This window comes from Podarcis liolepis (assembly GCF_965112155.1).
Source record: "Podarcis liolepis genome assembly, chromosome: 7".
NCBI lineage: Eukaryota > Metazoa > Chordata > Lepidosauria > Squamata > Lacertidae > Podarcis > Podarcis liolepis.
In genome coordinates, this window is record NC_139561.1 from 43,607,164 (window position 1) to 43,627,076 (window position 19,913).

Sequence of the window (19,913 nt, forward strand, 5' to 3'; positions counted from 1 at the left end):
TGTAAGAAATCCCCTTGCATCTGTTGCTGCCCATCTCGGGTTCACACCTTGATGAACCTGAGCCGGAGGCTGAAGAGGCAGAGGTTTTCCGGCGCCTGCGAGCACGGCTGGGTGAAGCAGACAGCCCATGCTTCTTTTTGGGGGATTTTGATCGGCGCCAAGGGTCCTTCCACTCATCTGCTCTCTTGGACTGAGAAGGGGTGGTCGTAGTTGCCTCTTTCTCCTTCTTTGGTGGCTCAGGTTGGCGGCTGGAAAATGAGTAAAAAAAGTAATTAGCTGGAGAGAAGGCTCTCTCTTGGGCCATCCAATGACCTGAGTCCCCACCCCCAGTTCTTGGAATGCAATCAAATGCAAAACATGGCTATATGCAAGGGCCAAACTGCACCTAACTTGTGTTTCTGAAAATCAAATCAGCTTACAAAAATACAAACAAAAGTTACAAAGACACTGCTAAAAACCAAAAGCAATTCATATAACAGTAAAAACAATAAAACATAAAAGCAGCCAATATTTAAAACCCCCACTGAAAACATCAATTCCTTAAAAGTACCATGTGTTTCCATCTATAAGACGCCCCCTATTTTGGAGGACTCTGATTTAAGAAAATGGGGGGAGATACTATCCGTGTATAGGACGAGCCCAGATTTTGAACATTATTTTAGAGTAAAAAAATATAGTCTTATACACAGAAATGTATGGTAATTAAAATACTGAAAGCCTGTTGATATAGAAACACCCTCAATAGGCATCCTAACAGATCTCCATTGGGAGTTGCAGTCCATAGTTTAGGTGCAATTACCAAGAAAGGCCCATCTATTGTACCTGACCAAGTGATCTCAGGTGAGTTGGAGTTTAAAGGTTGGGCAGCTTCAGATGTACAAAGGCAATCCTTAAGGTAGCCTTTAAAACCATAAAGTCTAGAACCAGTTTAATACCAGTTCTTTAAACTGAGCCTGGAAACAAATTTACAACCAATTGTACCAATGATTAACAATGCAAGCTACCATGGATGGGTTGTACTCAGAAAGGCAGCCTAAATATAAATAAACAATTTTTAAACGCAGCCCCATGTAAACAGCATTGTAGTGGTTGACCCAGCAAAGTAACTAGGGTAGGGATAGCCAACGAAGAGACCACAAGATGACCATCAGCCTCAGTGGACATGGCCAACGGTCCGAGACAGCTAGTACCAAGAAACGTCTGGAAGGGACTGTGTTGGTTACCCCTGAACTATAGATTCAAACTAGAATCTAATTGACAATACAGGGGTGCAACCTGTCCTTTAGCTCAGTGTTTCCCAACCTTGTGCCTCCAGCTGTTTTTGGACTACAATTCCCATCATCCCTTGCCACTGGTCTTGCTAGTCAGGGATGATGGGAGTTGTAGTTCAAAAACAGCTGGAGGCACAAGGTTGGGAAACACTGCTTTAGCTGGAACAAGGGATACAGGGGTGTCCCAACTGCCCCGCCCTGCCTGCTCCGAACAGGCAGTCCACTTGTTGCAGAGGTAGGAAATTCAGGGCAGCAGTAGTGGTGATGTAGACTAGCTCTATACAGGGTGGCTCAATCCACTCTCATTTCTCAGAGCTATGGCAGCAGCACTTTTCCGCCAGTGATCTACCACCTCAGTGGTATCAGACCCAGCAGTGGCAGGCACAGGCTCTAGACATTGGGGACGCCAAGCTATAGTCCATGGCATGTCTGTGGATTCATGGGGGAAGATAGGAGATGGCACGTCCATTGCATGTGGACTTAAAAGTGTGTTTTTATTGCTTCTTTTATTCCTTGGATTGCATTTTATTATATGACAATTTGAATTCTATGGAAGCAAATTCTATGGAATTCAAATTGTAAAACAACACATAAGGGGGGGGGAGCAATTAAAAAGCAACTAGCACAGAACATTACCATTGCTACAACAGGCAGAAAAATCATTAAATGGTCTGCCAAGACCCCCAGCAATTGTCAAGTGGACAGCGGGAACAAAGGTTTTAGAATCACTGTTCTAGAATATAAAAAAGTTTCCTGCAAAGGTATTTGGAGGTGAAGATGACAACACAAAAACACAAAATGCAGAACAAAACGTATTACACTTATCCAGGGTGCTTTTATTACTTGAGCTTTTCAGAGGAAATCAACAGATCATATCACTTTATTGTTTACTTAATACTGCAAAACCGTTTTACTCCTTTGCTTTCAATAAGGCAACAAAACCCCCTTGCAGCTACATCACCCATATAGGACTAGATCTGAAAGAGAAAGCATCCTCTTCAGGTGGGAAGAAAATCAGCATGACGGTATGGCTCTCAAAGAGGGAGATCTGTTGGGTGGGGTGGTGGTTGTGGGAATCATTGTGGAATATGGATATAAAATTTACAGCATGCTATAGTTTAAGAGAAAATTATATGAAAATGATATATTGATGGTATCTAACACCAAGTAAACTGGCATAAATGTATAAAACTAAATCAAATAAGTGTTGGAAATGTAAAGAGAAATAAGATTCTTTTTATCATATGTGGTGGTCTTGTAGTAAGGTTAAGGCTTACTGGGAAATGATATACAATGTAATGAAAAGGATGTTTAAAATAATGTTTGTAAAAAGACCAGAAGCCTTTCTTCTGGGAATTATAGGGATAGAACTACCTAAATTGTATAGAAATTTATTCATGTACATGACTACAGTGGCAAGAATGTTACATGCCCAAAAATGGAAAGAAGAAGTCCCAGCAAAGGAAGAATGGATACAAAAACTAAGGAACCGCAGAAAGAGGGGGGAAGGAAGTCAAGCTTTAAAATATCAAAATGAATATAAAATCAGTGAAATGTATATATCTGAAAAGTATAAATAAATACATTTTTAAAAGGGAATGATTCTGTCACCTGGTCAGGGGATTTGGACTTTGCCTGCTGAAGATTGAGAAACCCAAGGCGAGGGCATGGGGAGAGGAGGAAGTAAGCATAAATGGCAATCAAGAGATAATGATACTAAACTCTATGAAGTTTGGTACTTCCCCACATAGCTTCTACTACAATTAAACAATTCCAAGCTCAGATTTTCAGACTTTCTGCCCTAGCCAGTATCATCTTTGCAATCATGGGTGCTACACATGCTGTGTCACCTGCAAGTCCAGATCCCAGGGTGCAGTTTCAAATCCGGTATCATGCAATCCCCAGATTCCAGTTACAAATATCAAGATTCCCGCCCTCACTGAAGCTAAGGAAAGCCTGAAAGCATGTGTGCGGCATCCTAGAAGGGCTTGCAAAACAGAAGGGGACTGGAATTGCAGTTGCTCAGCAGTGTTGCCAGTTGTGCTAGCAGAATGACTTGAACAAGAGAAGGTGCCAGAAACTAGTAATGGCTCTTGTGGCCAGTTGCGCAACGGACTGCAGGGGTCCCGATACTTCCTGCTGCGCAACAAGGTGCTGCTAGCACAACTGCTGCGCTGCATTTCATACTGCGCAACCTTTATTTTCATTCTTGCACTAGTGATCAGGGAATGTTGAATCTGGACCTAATTGCTTTCTATAGAATATTGGTCGTTTTCGAGTAGCTTCCATTGATTTCTTCTTTTCTTTATCTTCCTAGCCCTAGCAACAATCTAAACAGTATCTTCCCATCTTCCTCTACCTTAGCTCTTGCTTATTGTGAGGAAACCCAGGCTTCTTTGTACTGGGCTTTCTGTGTTGTTGTTTTTCTTGCAGAGATTCTTAGGATTCTAACAGAAGTCAAGAGGCAATGCATACCTGCCCCAGGGCCCAGTGCTTCCTAGAGCATCACCCAGAAATGTAAAGTCTGAAATAGCTGGTGGTTCATTGCAGGAAAAAAAACATCAGAAATACTCAGTCTAGGCGCATTTTTGGGGCTTGGTCTCTGATTGCTAGGAAATTTGTTTAGCCACGCCAAGTTCCCGTTAGAAGGGAAATCACAGCATAATTCAACACACCACTTGCTGTGGAAATTTGCTGCGAACAAATCATTCTCTACTTTGTTTAGACAGGTTGTTTCGTTTTAGGAGGAAATCAAGAAGATTAAATGTGGAACTCTGCCAGGGCATTGAATTCGAGGAGGGTAAAAAAAATCCCTTGGAATGTTTAATGGAAATGATCATGCAACCTTGTTATGCAGCCTGAATTATCTTCTGCTCAGAGAAAGTTAACTTTCCCCCCTTACTTCCCCTTCTTCTATACATGACATAAGCAAGCATTTTTCACTGATGATCCAATCATATCAAGCAGGAAAGCTCTTTGCCATTAAAGAGCATCAATGACATCAAGCAGGAAAGCTCTTTGCCATTAAAGAGCATCAATGACATCATTGCAACTCTGAAAGTCCATCTAGCAAGGAAGTTTTTTTGAAAAAAACCCCCAAAAACAAAATACATTTTTTTAAAAGAAAGGTGTAACTCTGACATCACTGTAAATTTCCCAGGATTGACAAGAGGAAATGAAAAGGCCTGGAAGTGGTTACTCAACTGCCACCAGATACAGCAGGTTAAGCTGAACAGAAACACATGCCTATTTGAGTGACAAAAATTGCACATCTACTTAGAAGGAAGTCCTACGAAGTTCAGTGACTTATTCCAAGGTATGTGCATATAGTACATATAGGACTGCAGCCTGAACAAGTTTCAGAAGTTTGATGCTTGTAATGATTACAAAAACACATTACTATTCCTAAAAATGTGAACAAATCACTGGACGGTTCTCTCTGGCTTTCATTCAGGAACATCAGGGTCTGTCTACAGTTACATCAAAAAACCAACAACAACTGAACCCAAAGCATCCAAAAGAAATAAAGCAAAGAACCAGCTTTTAAAGGTGGTTGTGCCAAGCAGATTGCTGGCCAAGTCGGAAGCATCAACAGTATCATCGTTTCACTGACCAGCTGACAACATTTGACTGGTAAACTGAACTGGGTGCCAACCCTAACTAATTTACTCACAAGGGCAAATAATTCTACTATCATTATAGTTCCAACTTAATTCTTCACATTGACTTATTGCAATATTGGAGCTGTCAATCTAAAAGGTTCCTTTTGTATTATTTCATTCCTGCTACTTTATGAATGGCTTTTGATAAGCTCCTTGCTTTCAAAAACAGCTTGTCCATGATGGACTCCTGTCTGAAAATGGGAGTCCAAAGCAGGCACCCTGCATGGATCTTGGAATCATGGCGCAAAGTGTCCCTCTTGAAACTGTAAGAGGTGGTGTAGTGGTTAAGAGCAGTGGAATCGTAATCTGGTGAACCAGGTTTGATTCCCTGCTCCTCCACATGCAGCTGCTGGGTGACCTTGAGCTAGTCACACTTCTCTGAAGTCTCTCAGCCTCACTCACCTCACAGGGTGTTTGTTGTGGGGGAGGAAAGGAAAGTAGATTGTTAGCTTTGAGACTCCTTAGGGTAGTGATAAAGCGGGATATCAAATCCAAACTCCTCCTCTTCTTCTTCTTCTTGGTGGAAATCACTGATCTAAAGCTTGGTGAAATGTTGCAATGACAGGTGGTAGAGGAAGATGTGTTGCTGTATGGACCTTCTCATGAAATGTGTGGGAAAGCTCCAGCAAGTAAGAGAACTCCGCATATGTGCCTGTAGCTCATGTGATAATCATGAGGGTGGAGGAGGCCCATCTAGTCCAACATTCTGTTATTATGGTGGCCAACTAGATGCCCTATTGGGAAGCCAGAAAGCAGGGCCTGAGTGCAAAAGCAGTGCTCTCCCCACTTACGGTATCCCCAACCTCACAATACTTATGGGGAAAGAAGAAAAGGGCAAACACTTGAATCCAACTAAGTTCTACTCCAAGAAGGTCTACTGAAATCAAGGAACCTGTTAATCATGCCCATTTGTTTCAATGGGTCTACTATGAGTAGATTCAACTCTTAAATTTTATCCTATATACAGAGGCATCATGTAAAATTTTTAGATTAATCTCAGACTTGCTCAATGTTTGGGTGCGTCATGGCTAATACACCAAGTTGTACTTTCATCCTTTGATTTATGCTGACAGCGTAGCCATAATTAAAAGCTTTTAATTGAGAATGAGGTTTTCACATACATTCTATTTAGCATGATTTTTGAGTTAGATATTGTGCTGCATTTTCATCCTGTTACTTGCCCTGGGGACTAGGAAACCAACATTATTATTTTTTGGGGGGGGGAGGGAGAAGGAGCAGCAGTACACACATTATGCTGCTTTATGCAAATGAGTATATTTGCATATACTTCCCAAAACCTGGATTCTTTGGGCTCAGAACCTTGAACAGCTCAAATGGGATTTCAAGCAGTTATTCAGAGTCAGCTGCAACCCTTGTGCAATATATGAAGAAAAAGACGGTTACTCACTATAGCCTCATATTTCCGGTAGGTTAGGGATATTTCTTAGGATCATTGCAAGGAAGAAAACTGGACCATCAAAGGCAGCAAATGTGACTAAGCATTTAGATTTTCTTGGACATTTTGCAACCAACTTCAAAGCTGCCACACTTGGAATGTTTCTGAAGGGAGCGTCAAGAGGCTGAGCTGGAATCCATTTGCAAATTTGACACTATCAGACTGCGGCTCAACTGGGCGTGGCTTGAACACTACAGAAAGTAATTGTCCCTCACTGGGTGTTTATTCATCCTGCACAGATAGTTTGTCACCAGCTTGGAGTGGGCCACACCCACTGACTGGGTCTATTAGCCTTTTGATGTGGTTGTCGTTTTTCATCCATACTCTGTGAAGTTCTCTCTCTTACTACTTTGCCTGCTGGCAGAAAACATTCTCTCCACCCCTGCTTCCTCCTGCCCTTACAGCATATACATCTACCCACTCAGATGACTACATCTTGCATCGGTCAGCAAGCACTTAAACCACAATAAAGTTAGTCCTCAGCACAGGGATAGGGGAACCTGCAGCCCTCCAGATGCTGTAGGATGCCAACAGCCCCAGTCAGCAGGGCCTATGGTCAAGGATGATGGAACCTGTAGTGCAACAACATCTGGAGAGCTGCAGGCTCCCCATCCCTCCTTGGGGAGAGTGAGTTTTTGATGGCAACAGGCTATTGTGGCTAACCCTCTGGAATACATAAGAACAGGTGGCAATTTATTGTTTGGCTCATTTCCCCCATTGCTAACCTAAAAAGTGTATATGTGTGTCTAAATGGGTTTCTGGTCAGTTTTGTAGAATCTTTGATTTAGTTAAGATTATCTTCAAATAAACCATAATCTGACCAGAACAGAATTGTCTTTGATCTCTTCCCTGCTGGATTCAATTCGAATTGAATAGCAAATACTGGTGGGCTGTTTTGTTTTTAACTTTCTTTAGCCTGAGTCACCTTAATAAGTTGGCAGCTTTCCCACTGACTGAGTGAGAATGTTCATTTACGCTTTTAACTCCTCCTCCTGCTGCTGCTCTTGCCAACTCCATTTCACGGGTTCCTATTTGGTGTTAGGGAGGGAAAGAATTCCCTCAGGGGCCAGGTTGGAATCCATTTAGATGAAATCACAGCAAGCGTGAACAATACCAAGAAGCAATACCCTTTGCATGGTGAAACAGTCACATCGCAATACAATATTTCCGGGCATCAACTTGTTCTCAAGTTCAGTTTTTGGAACCAGATACAAAAGGCAAAAGGAGCAGAAAAAGTCCTGTTTCTTATCACATTAGTATCTTACTCTTCCTCCAGGGAAAGGGGTGGGGGAAGGATTTGGCATTATATTCACAGCTATCCTAGAAGGTAGGTTAGGCTCAGGTATAGTGACTTGCATAAGGCGGCAGCAGTGAGCAGCACAGGAACATAGGAAGCTGCCTTAGATAGAAACAGACCCACTGACCCTTCTAGACCAGCATTGTCTACACAGACAGAGAGCCTCTTGCAGCCCTACGTGGAGATGCCAGGGACTTTCTGCATTCAAGGTAGATGCTCTACCACTGAGTTACGCCCTTCTCCAGCATGCTTGAGAGGAGTTGAAACAAGCCCCACTCCCCAGCCCAGAATGTGCAAGAGAGAAAACAGAGCAAGTAGGCCCTTTGCCAGAGGAAGAAACAAATATAAGTAATCAGTATCTATGATATCTACACTGCTAGGAGTTCTGCTATGAGTGAAAAGTGCTTTATAACAAGACAGTTGCTTCAGGCTACATTTGTTATGAGAGTTCAGATCATACGGTCCACCTAGCCCAGATATACTGAGCTATAGAGCTCCTCCCAGATGGTATGTCCCTTCCTTTCCCCACGGACTGGGAGAGCCCCCCGGCGGTAGCAGGCGGGGGGCTTGAAGCAATAGCTGCACAAGTGAAAAGGCCCCCTTTTGTTGGCTGGACCACATATGACTTCCTTTATTCCAGTTATAAAAACATCAAATATATATTTAACTGGTTAAAATGCATTTTTGGAAGGCATGTATTTTTTTTAAACACCAAGCCTATGCAAACCACTTTTTGTTCTGCTCTTGCGATTTTAAGACATCCCACAAGGAATGTTAGTTCAAGACAAAAATCTCTGTTATACAGAAACACTTGTTATCTGGAAGCTGCCACCAGCATGAGGCTTTTCAGACTTGGAAGCCACATGAGCAATTTGGACAGCGTCAGCCCAAAACTACGCAAGAGGCTGAAGTTGCCAAGAGCTGAGCTAGGATTTAATGATTAGGGAAAGCACAGGAGTCTATAAATAAACCCAATTAATGTGAAGTCACTCCCCACTGCCAAGGAAAAGGCCGACTAGTTAAACACGAAGAATTCCTAAAGGTGCTACGTATTTAGCAGACCTGCAAATTATTGCCCTTTTCAAGCAATAAATTTATATTTAGAACTCAAGAACTTCTATAATTAGAACTCAACTTCCAAGGAGAAGGAAATGTGGAAGCAAGCAATTTGCTGTTTTGAGCATATCATAGTTACACAGGATGTCATATACTGATTGAAGTGGCTAAACCAACAAAATAAATATAAATCGAATCACACTGTGTCAAGAAGAATATCATAAAAGCAGAAAAAATACATAATAAAATTCTGTTATCCATACAGCAATCTTCATCATAGGTTTGCAGACGTGACTGACGTAGTTTTGCTGACAGGGAGGTAGGAAGTGTGGTGTAGCAATTAGAAGTGCTGGACTAGTAGCTGAAAGATCAGAGCTCAAATAGCCACTCACTGGGTGACCATGGGCCAGTCACTGCCTCAAAGCCTAACCTATCCCAGAGAGTTATTGTGGGGATTAAAGGAGGAGGGGGAGAACTGGGGACACCACCTTGAACTTCTGGGAGAAAAGGTGGGACATAAATGTAATAAAGCAAACAGATAATAAATAAAATCCTTGCACATTGTCAATTGAGATGTTGCCACCTAAACCGCTTCCACCCAGAGTGACATGGTGGATATATCCCTCGGATACCCATAAAACTGATCATCATTGTGCTTCAAAAAACACTCAAAACCTCTCTCCAAATTCAGCTGAGCCATAACAAGGAAACAGAATGAGATGACGTTGGCCCAATTAAGAGCAAGTGTGGAAAAGGAGCCTCCGAATGTTTCAGAGAGAAAAGAATGCATTCTTCTTGCAATAGGGAACCTGGTCTGCATTCTTTATAGCAGTGCTGGTGAGCTGGGGAAACCTGGCTTTTAGCAACCTGTGAACATTTCGGTCTTACATCACCCTTACTTCACCCTGCTTATTCATCAGCCGGGTGAGTTATATAATGAGCGTGAAGAAGCAGTTGGGACACATCATGCCAGCCTTCCCCAACCTCCGGATGTTTTGGACTACAACTCCCAGCAGCCCCAGCCAGCATGGCGGCATGCATTCTGGGGCTGATGGGAGTCGGGGAAGGCTGCATTTTGCTATCTATATTAACTAAAGACTCAAGGAAAGGCAAGCTGAAGCTGGCATTTAGACTCAAGGCTGAGAATTCTAGGGAACAAAGGTTATACGTTGGGGTCAGGCTTTGTGACCTGGGCCCCATTCTAATGCCCAGCGTGGAAAAAAACAACAACTGTAAGTTAGGTAAATGAACTGCAGAAAGGGGGAGGGAACTCCTAAAAAAAATACTCGCTGGCTAAGTTTAAGAAATAAAATCTTCAGCAGGGGTGAGAAACATGTGGATCTGCCGATGTTGTTGGATTTGACCCCCTCCCCAATCTCTGACCATCATTTGCTATGCTGAGTCGTGCTGATGGGAGTCCAATAACATCTGGAGGGTTACAAGTTCCCCAAACTGGGTCTTAAGCCAGAGGTCACTATACAAGGAGTGCCTTCTTTTGGATGAGAAGGCACTTCCCTTTGCCTTCTCTCCCGTCACCCCTTATTCTGCTGAGGGCTGCATACACACCAAATGAACCCCTAACTGAACTCAGTGCCAAAAGGAACCCAAATTCTGTACACAGAATTATGCAAGTTACTAACTTTGCATAATCTGGTCTATGTGGCTTGGGAAGCCCAGCCAGATGGGCGGGGTATAAATAAATTATTATTATTATTAGTAGTAGTAATAGTAGTAGTAGTTGTTTATTGCCAAGAACTGGAGTGGAAAGAGGAAGAAGTGGGGGTAGAACAGGCAAGGAGAATGAGGCTTACTGATGTGAGGTGAGAATATTCTCTGCTAGAAAATTATCCAGAGAATAAAACATTACATTACATTAGAATTTACAGTTTATCCACAAACTGTAAATTCTAATGTAAGAACCAGTTTTACAACCCACATTTCAAAAATCTAGTAAATACGTCAAGCTGTGATACTGCCAGTGTAAGTAATGAATACTGATTTTTTTTAATCCAGTTACATTACTGGGCATTGTGTCATTCACCACTGGCAGTTCTGAAATGTGATGCTCTGAAATGTGAGCTACAGAAAACATTTTTTTAAAAAAATAGTTTAAAAAATGCTATTCATTTAATTTGATGAACATTTGAATTCGTATGTATTTCAACTATATATAGTAGCCTTTTTTTCTATTTTGGTGTGACCTTATTCTTAGCAATTCTATACCCGTGGCCATACAGTGTGGTTTTTTGTTTTGTTTTTTTTACAGAAAGTAGCTTTAATGCTTTATACACTTAAAGTACCTAGGCCTATACAATTATGTGTAACAGCATGTGAGGTGGCCTTGATTTAAACAGCTGACATTTCTATATTTTTATTTAGTGTCCGTAACTGGTTTTCGCAGTGCTATTCAATGGTACAAGGTGCCATTTACCAGATACTGACATACTGAAATATATTATCATATAATGATAATATATTTAATGTTAATGGCTTCTTTTTGGTATGTTTGCATATATATAGTTTTGTTTATCAAGCTGTGTTTGAGTCACCAAAACAGTTATTGTTAGAGCTATTAGAAGCACAATATAGCCTATTACTGAATTTACTTGTATCAAACCTTAACATGCCAATTGTATTTTTTGACTTGTTTTATAACATGCACATGTTCTAATGGAAGAGTAATATATGATTTAACTACTGAGTTTCCTTGTACCAAACCTTAACATGACAATTACTGTTGCCATCACCTTAGAATGGTTTAACTTTAACTATAAAACATGTTTTATTTTTTAATTTGATACGTGCAAGTGACAAGTGGGCTTGTGCTTATATATTTTCACTGTGGTTCCTTTACTAAATCAAAGAACATGAATTCACTGCATTGCCCCACTAAATAAAAGTATCTGTACAGTTTTTGGTTGCCATCTGAACAAGTTTACCCATGAATAAACATGTATATTAACTAATTCTATCATTTTCAATGCATTAAAATTATATCATTTTCAATGCATTAAAATGAATAGTCTCCTATTTTAAATGAAAACTCTCTAATATTCTCATTAATCGAGAATATTCTTGAGAATATTCTCCAAAAGATTATTCTTGAGAATTTAACATCACTAATGGGGCTAAGTGGTTATTAAGAGCTTGGAAAAAAGGACCAGTAGCCTTGGAATGGAGACATGGGAGAGCAGATGGGAGAAGCTCAGTTAGCATCAGACCACCCCTCTAGTAGTTAAAGGTGATTAACAATCAACGTATAAAAGAAACAGAAGTGCCAGTTCATGCATGGAGTCCAAGAGCAAAAAAAAGAGGCTTAAATGTAGACAGTAAGAAACCAGATGCTGCTTGTGAACCCAAACCCAAAGCTACTGAGAACAAAGCAGAAGCCAAAATGGCTACTGGCTAACTTTAAAAATAATAATAAATGGAGCAGGGAGTCTCTCATGAGGCTCCATTCTGACAGATTTTACATTGTAAAACACATTGCTTACATAGATTCCTGACTTTCTACAGTGCAAAATCTTCAAAGAACATGTCTGAATCAAACATACAACACTTTTTGCTTCTGTTTGATGTGAGCGAATACATTTGCCACCCAATTTCCTTTGCTCTCCCATATAAAGAGCCAACGAAACCAACATGAGAAACAGTTTCCCTCGACATGCTGTCTCATAACGTTGTAAAACATCAGCTTCTCAGAGTTGCCAGCCAGCAGGGACTAAGCCTCCTCACACCCTTCCCTGCCACATCATCAACAGCATGAAAAAAGTATAGCCTGTACCTTGGTGGCTGTGGCGATCGTGGTTTTGGCTTCTCCTTCTCCTTCTCCCTCTCTCGGTCCCGGTGCTGCCGGTCCTTCTCGTCTCTTTTGATGCGCTCCCTCTCTCTTTCCCATTCCTCTTTTCTTTTCTGGCGCTCCTTGTCACGCTCCCGTTCTCTCTCGCGCTCCCGTTCCCTCTGCCGCCGCTCCCGTTCACGCTCTCTCTCCCTCTCGCGTTCTCGCTCGCGCTGCCTGTTCTCCCTCTCCCTCTCTCTTTCCCTTTCCTTGTAAAATAATGGTTAAGTTGCGTTAGGAGTTTTGACCCACATGTTCATATGATGTTCCTTCAATAATCTAACATGGCATTTAAATCCCCCCCACCCCCAACTAGCCACACATGCCGTGATGGAATCCTTGAGATAACCTTTATTCCAATGGTTTCTCTCTGCGAGGAGGGCCAGTTCTTGAGTTACTTGAGCCGTGTGGTTGTATCCCTCCCAGCATGAAACAAAGAAACCACACAAGAGGCTTCCATGAGCTGGTTGCTCCCCATGTCAGCAGCAAGGACTGATGATTCCAATTCTCAATACGGCCTAGGACCCTATGGGACCGCCTCACCTGGTATGCCCCACGGAGGACCTTAAGGTCTGCAAATAATAACACCCTGAAGATCCCAGGCCCCAGGGAGATTAAACTGGCCTCGACCAGAGCCAGGGCCTTTTTGGCCGTGGCCCCGGCCTGGTGGAATGTTCTCTCACAAGAGACCAGGGCCCTGCGGGATTTGACATCTTTCTGCAGGGCCTGCAAGACGGAGCTGTTCTGCCAGGCCTTTGTTCGGGGTTCAGTCTGATTCTCTTCTTTCTGTATAAGAACAAGCATTAAAGAGGCCTCCTAGCCCACTCACAGGTCCTGTTACTGGTGGTAACAGCTGGCCTGGAGAATATTAACCACTCTCAATTTTACCCATGGACTGCCATCCGTCCAGATTTTAATTTGCTCTGAACTAATTTTAAGATGTATTTTAATTAATTGATTGCCTGTTTTTATGTTCTTTGTACACTGTGTTAGTTTTATGATGTTAACAGCCCTGAGCCCGGCTCTGGCCGGGGAGGGCGGGGTACAAATAAAAAATTATTATTATTATTAAATGTTATTTGAACAACAAGAGATGCACACACTAAGGTTGTGAACACGGCACTCAGGTAACACAGGAACTGGGTCAATGACTTGGGCTAAACTGTCTGGATCAACCTACTGCAGAATAAAAGCTCAGCTCGTGAGAAGAGGATGCATTTACCTACCTTACTCAATCTGTAGTTCCGGTACGGATCTGGGTCTGTGTACTGTACCCTGAAGTTCTCATACTGCCCGCCTCGCCAGAAGCGTTCTATATCATAATCATAATAAGGATCCGCATAAGGGTCAAGCCTGCAGAGGAATCAAGAGAGGGTAAACATTCAAATGAAACAAAACTACTGTTATTGCCATCACTGCTTAAAAGAAAGAACTGACTCCCATGCCACATTTAGCACACAACATGTGCTATCTAATAAATATTTTAAATTTTATTTTAAAGAGTGACCTCTTATCACCAAACATGGCAGCAACCATGTTTATATCCACCCAGTGTCTTTAAAAAACCCCCAACACAAACAGGCACAGGTGTGCATGCCTAGCATCAGAACAGCTGGAGCTGGGCCCTCCTCAACCACGGAAAGCTCAGAAAGCTGTGAGGGCCCTGGTCAAGGGAGAAGAGGTGAAGCCTCTGCAAGTTTGGTAAATAAAGGTATTGGGGCATAGAGGGGACTTCACCACAACCATGGCTGTGGTTTTACTTGATGACCTTCCTTCTGAGGATGTCATCAGAAAATGCATACCGCTGACCAGATGTCAATATGCATTTCATTATTTAGGAATGCTGCAGTTACTATAAACTTTCATGAGACACTGCCAGCACCTGGAAGCCTCCACACCTGAATGCACCAAGTTAAGATTTGGTCAATTGGAAGCCAAGCCTTACACAGCAGCTGGTATTGACCGAAGAATTTCAAAGAATTGCAAGGGATCAAAATGAAAGCAACATGGGCCAGCTGTAAGCACAACAGAGATTAGGGACTGCTTACCCATAGTTAGCGTTCTCTTTGATGTCCACCTCACTGGAGTTTTTCAAGAAACCGAGGGGAGGAGGGAAAAAAGAGGAGATTTATGAAGCTCTCAGCCATCTTCACACATCACAAGCCATTCTCAATGCATGTTAAAATTGTTTTGTAAAAAAATAACTCTTAGGGGAAGGGCAGTGATGCGAGTCTTCTAGAAAATTTTGAACTGGAATTTTTTTCAGTGCTCTAAACTGAGGTTAGATTTAGTACATTTGACCTATTTAGCAAGCAAAAACTATAGACAAAGATGCATATTTGTGTACATTTTATGTGCTATATAAAAGGTTCTTCTTGCACCTTTAGCCAAAAGTAAACTATCTGATTGGAGAGAGGGGATCAATAATACATATTAAAATGTGGCTTCAATGATTAAATTCAAATCTTTATTTGGAATTTTGTTGTGTTGGAATATTTGCTAATATTTTAAGACATGATGACTCACTTGCATAGTTTCCTAATTTTTTCCCCATTTTGAGTGGGGAACTAAAGGCACAGAAAACTGTTTTAGCACTGGCATCATAAAATTTATTACCAGTGGGTCCCAGGGCAGGTTGCAAGAATTTAAGCATCAAAATTTAAAGCAGCTGAAACAGATCATAATAATGGGAATAGGGTGGACCCTGAAAACACACATCTCAGCTGTCAAAGGTCAGCAAAAAGATGCTTTATCTTAAACATTCATCACATCATTCCAAAAGAAAACACTTCTTTTTTTCAAATGGGGGGGGGGAGAGGTTTTCCTATTTTTTTCTTTTTGTGTGGGTCTTCACACCTGGGGGCGGGCATCCCCTGTCAATCACTCGATAGCACAATGATGTCAGGCGAGCTGTTTTGTCTTCACTGAAAAAATGCTACATAGTGGTGCCTGCAAATCCCCTTTGGCCCAGCCGCTTATTTTCTTGCCTCTTACCTGATGCCATATATGGGCATGGCTTGGCCAAAACAGCCTGGAAAGCCAAATGAGAAGGCCTGGTGGGCCTAATTAGACATGTGGGTTGAAGGTTCCCCATCCCTGGGGGAGTATATTAATTAACATCCTAATTTTACCTGCCTCAAGAGCACATGAGCTAACAGCAAGCACTCAGTTTGACTGGTATTATATCCATGCTGTTTTAGAAAGAGAAAACTTTCAGTCCAAAAATATAGGGTCAGAACCCTTTTCCGTAATGGAAACCTGCCTGTTTTCAGTGTTGTGGGATATTTATTAAAAACTGCATGCAAAGAAAAGCTGAATTCTGCATCCTGAACAAAAGATGAAAAAGGTGCATCTTTGTAGAATTCATTTTACACTGAACCCCAAAGCTCCCCCAACAGACAACCTGACCCACTTGCAGCCCTGCTCAACAAGGTTTCACAATAACTGTTTCCAGGTTTCTTTTCACAACCATATGGACCAGAACCTTGATTTAAAATATGATGATACCAAATTTAGCACTTGTGTGTGATGCAACTGGGGAAGCAGGGAAGAGACATCTCCCTGTCTGGAGGGCATCATTCATTATGCTAGAAATGGAAGATCTCTCTATCCACCTAGGCTCCCTTTACTCAATGCACTGCCTGTACTAAGTAGGTTAAGCTTTGTGAGCTAGTGATCCATTGGGGTGACTCATGAAGGCTGGGATCAGCTGTCATGCCAACCAGGACTGTGATCCGTACACAACAGCCCACTCACGGCTGCTGGATCGCCAGAGAAGCCTGCTTGACCTACTTTTTGCAAATGATGGGGCCCACCTTGCAACACAATAATGTTAAAAAAAAACACCTTTAAGTATTAGAAGCATGAAGCTGGGATGATACTGGGAATTGCATTGGGGCAAGTGCAGGAGGTCATGACTGCCTTAGCAACATAGCACACCAGGAAAAGGCAGGCTTGTGTGACTGTTTTCAGTTGGGCTAAAACAGAAGACAATTGATGGAAAGAAATATAGCTATCACACTTCACTTGTGCCCCTCTATATGGAGAAGAGTGTTGCACAGAGGAGAAGAACCCCCCCTTGAAGGAAGGGCTCTTGAAGCGATGAGAGCAAGTGTGTGTTGCTACTGAACAACACAACAGAGTGCTGGATAAGCCAACACTGCCCTCTGGAGGACTGCAGTCAGATCCACAGAAGCCAGACTGCTCAAGTCCGCATTCCTGCCACAATACAGAATTAGACAGTTGCGTCTTACGTTGAGTCCCGAACATCCCGAGTGATACGATAGTTCCAGTCCCGGAAAAATTCATTCTCTTTGTCAAACTCGCGCTCGTCTTCTCCGATGGTCACCGTGAACCGTTTCTCCTCAAAGTCGGGCTCCTGCTCCTTCCTCATTGTGGCCTTCTTTAACACCTAAGCGGGCGAGAGGTAAGGAGTCGTCAGTCTAGAACAGCCTTTGCCAGCCTGGTGCCCTCCAGATGTTTTCGACTACAGTGTCTATTGGCCCGAAACTGGTTGGCCCCCAAACACCTGTCAAGCACCAGGGTGGCAAGGGCTGTCCTAGAGCAGAGGCAGCAGATCCCATTCTGTGGCATAATGACCCACTGCAGAAGTGCAAATATCCCAACAATTTCTTTCTCATCTTTTCAAATATCAACTGCAACCTACTTTTGTTTTTTTAAATAATAATGGATCATATGTTAAAACACATTACAATTTTGAGGTAACATTTAATTCTCTGTGTTTGTTTGTTTTTTAGAATCATAATGACAGTATCCCAGACCACATGCTAAGGCTGAGCTACACAAACACACTTTTTTAAAAGCTTAAGCTGTTTCCTTTTGTTTTGAAAAGTTGTCACTATTTATTCTTTTGGAATAAAAGCAGCTGCCATCTCCCAACTGGAAATGAGCACTATTCATTTCCTAAAGAACACTGCCCTTTGCTATTTACTGCAGCCTTCTCAACCCTGGTGCCCTTCAGATGCTTTAAGAGACTGTAAGTCCCATCAGCCCAGCCAGCATTGCATGGGAGTTGTAGTGAAAAAGATCTAGAAGGCATCAGGTCAGGAAGGACTGGCTTACTGCAAATAGCACCTTCAGAGGCAGAGAGCAGCCAGGGTCAGAGTAAAGAATATATTTTTGGAAGGAAACAAGTGCAAGACCCCATTGGGACAGGTTTTCTTCAAAGTAAAAGTAGCCACTGAAACAGGATTTTTAAAATGTGCTTGGTCCTTATTAGTTGTTTTAGCCTTGCTTTTCTCACAGCCACTCACTGCAACAAACATCACCAAGGATGGAAATGAAGCATTTTGGATACGAACTGATAAACCAAGAATGCTGGGTATCCTTCTGTTTGTTTGATGATGATAATAATAATGATGATTTTAAAAAGCACCATCTTGGAATGGGGAAACCCAGCCAGATGGGTGGGGCAAAACAAACAAACAAACAAACAAAATTATTATTATTATTATTATTATTATTATTATTATTATTATTATTATTATTTCTTCACTGTGTTGCTAGCTGCTTTTAACAGGCTCCAGAGATTCAGATTATCACTATTATAATTTATTACATTTCTCAGTTGCTTTATACAAAATAAAAAGTCTCAAGGTGATTCAGCAAGGTAAAACACAACAAATAAAAGCAATTTAAAAAAAGCCATACTAAACACTAAATACTTTTACTTGAGTAAAAGATGAACACCGCTGCAGGAGACAACTCTCATTAACTAAAGGCCTGAGTAAAGAAAGAGGTTGTAGCAGTCCACTCTTACCAATTTCATTTATATGTATAAAAATAAGTCTTATCATCCTGAGTACAATAATGGAACTGGATATGGAAAACTCTTGACTCAGCCATGTGGGCTCTTGGTGGCCTATCACGTGCTGTCATGCATAAGTCACAGTGAACGCAGCTTTTGCTTTTGTGTTTTGAAGAGTAACCTGCGTGGCAATCTCAGCCTTTTCAAGAAAAACACACACTTTTGTTGTTCAACTCAATATTTAAAGAGGGTTTCCTAGGAACTTGCCCAAAATTTGAGAGAGAGATAAGATTGCACAGCGCATGGTCACTGAGGAAACAATGTGCTTACTATAAGAAAGGGCAATATACTGTTCACTGGCGGAGCACGTGTTTTGCATGAGATGCAAATACTAAACGGGTGAACTTTAAAGTGGTGCAATCTTCCATCATAGAACCTCAAGTAGCCGAGCCGTGTGTGTGTAGATATATCACTGCTGGATAACCTGAAGAGCCACTCAAGTCAAGAGTTGATACTCCTTAGCAAGGCAGATCAATTGCCTATCTCTAGGGCCCCAATTCCAACATAATGAGAACAAGCAAGTGACAGCCTTGAGCTTGCATGCTCTCTTTACTCCTCCAGAGGTGAGACACTTTAGGTCACTAGTCGCCAGAAAGAGCGGAGCAGAGTTTCCCTTTTTGTCTGGATGGGGGAAATGCCACCATCAGAAGCCTCCCGTTTCCTCCCCTTCTGCATGAGCAGACAATCCCAAGGCTCATGTCTACTCATTCCTAATTATCCAAGTGTTGATTTGGAGGAGATTCTGAATACCTGTGAACAGCAGCCTAGTACATGCTCTTGGTTCATATGTATTTTTCCTGTTTGTCCCCAGACAGCTGCTTTACCTCTTTCGCATGGCGGAGTCCCCGTTCCCAAGCACTTTCTGCTGGAGGGTCTGGAGGCGGCGGTGGCAATATTTCATCAACTACAGGGGCTCCCTTTTAAGAAAAGAGAAGAGGATGGTTTCAGAATGAGGTGACACACATTTTCATTAGGCCCTCTTTCCCTTTTTCCTGGCCCATTGCTTCTGTTCTGTTCAGGGAAGTTAAATGAATTTGCCCAAGGGCGTAAAAATATTTATTTTTAAAGAATAATAAGAAATTGGACTGTCCTACCTTAGAGAATGCTTTACCTCAAAGTCTCTGCCTTCACCAAGGGAAAGGGGAAATCTTTAAAAGGTTTTTGTTTTAACTTTAGTCCTTTAAGTATTGGCAGTATTTGCACATGAAAATGAAACATCTTAGAAAGCTAATGACAGGAAAAATGTATGCCTTTACAAATAACTCAGGGGAGCTTCTTGCTCCAAATGTGCATGTTACTGCATACTCAGAATGGTTTGCTTTAGGATTTCAGCAAAATTAAGAGAACGTTCCTTCACATGGCAGCTGCACTCTCTCAACACAAGGAGAGTTGTGTATCTTCCATAAAATCTGGTCAGAAGGTTGTGTTCCAAGAATCTTAACAACAATGAAATTTGTTTGCATGAAAGAGTTTTGATGAAGGAAATTGGGTTTTCAAGGGAAAAAC

At 41.9% G+C, this 19,913-nt stretch overlaps 1 protein-coding gene across 2 annotated transcripts in view; it reads right to left on the minus strand.

Moving 5' to 3' along the window:
* ZC3H18 (zinc finger CCCH-type containing 18) overlaps nucleotides 1–19,913 on the minus strand; it is a 56,003-nt gene that overhangs the window by 18,683 nt on the left and 17,407 nt on the right. For both annotated transcript variants that reach the window (XM_083513592.1, XM_083513591.1), the window contains exons 5-10: nucleotides 19,232–19,324; nucleotides 16,834–16,991; nucleotides 14,629–14,661; nucleotides 13,807–13,933; nucleotides 12,527–12,789; nucleotides 48–248 (exon numbers count right to left, since the gene is read on the minus strand). In XM_083513592.1, coding sequence (XP_083369718.1) covers nucleotides 48–248; nucleotides 12,527–12,789; nucleotides 13,807–13,933; nucleotides 14,629–14,661; nucleotides 16,834–16,991; nucleotides 19,232–19,324 — 875 coding nt within the window. The remainder of the gene's footprint in view (nucleotides 1–47; nucleotides 249–12,526; nucleotides 12,790–13,806; nucleotides 13,934–14,628; nucleotides 14,662–16,833; nucleotides 16,992–19,231; nucleotides 19,325–19,913) is intronic.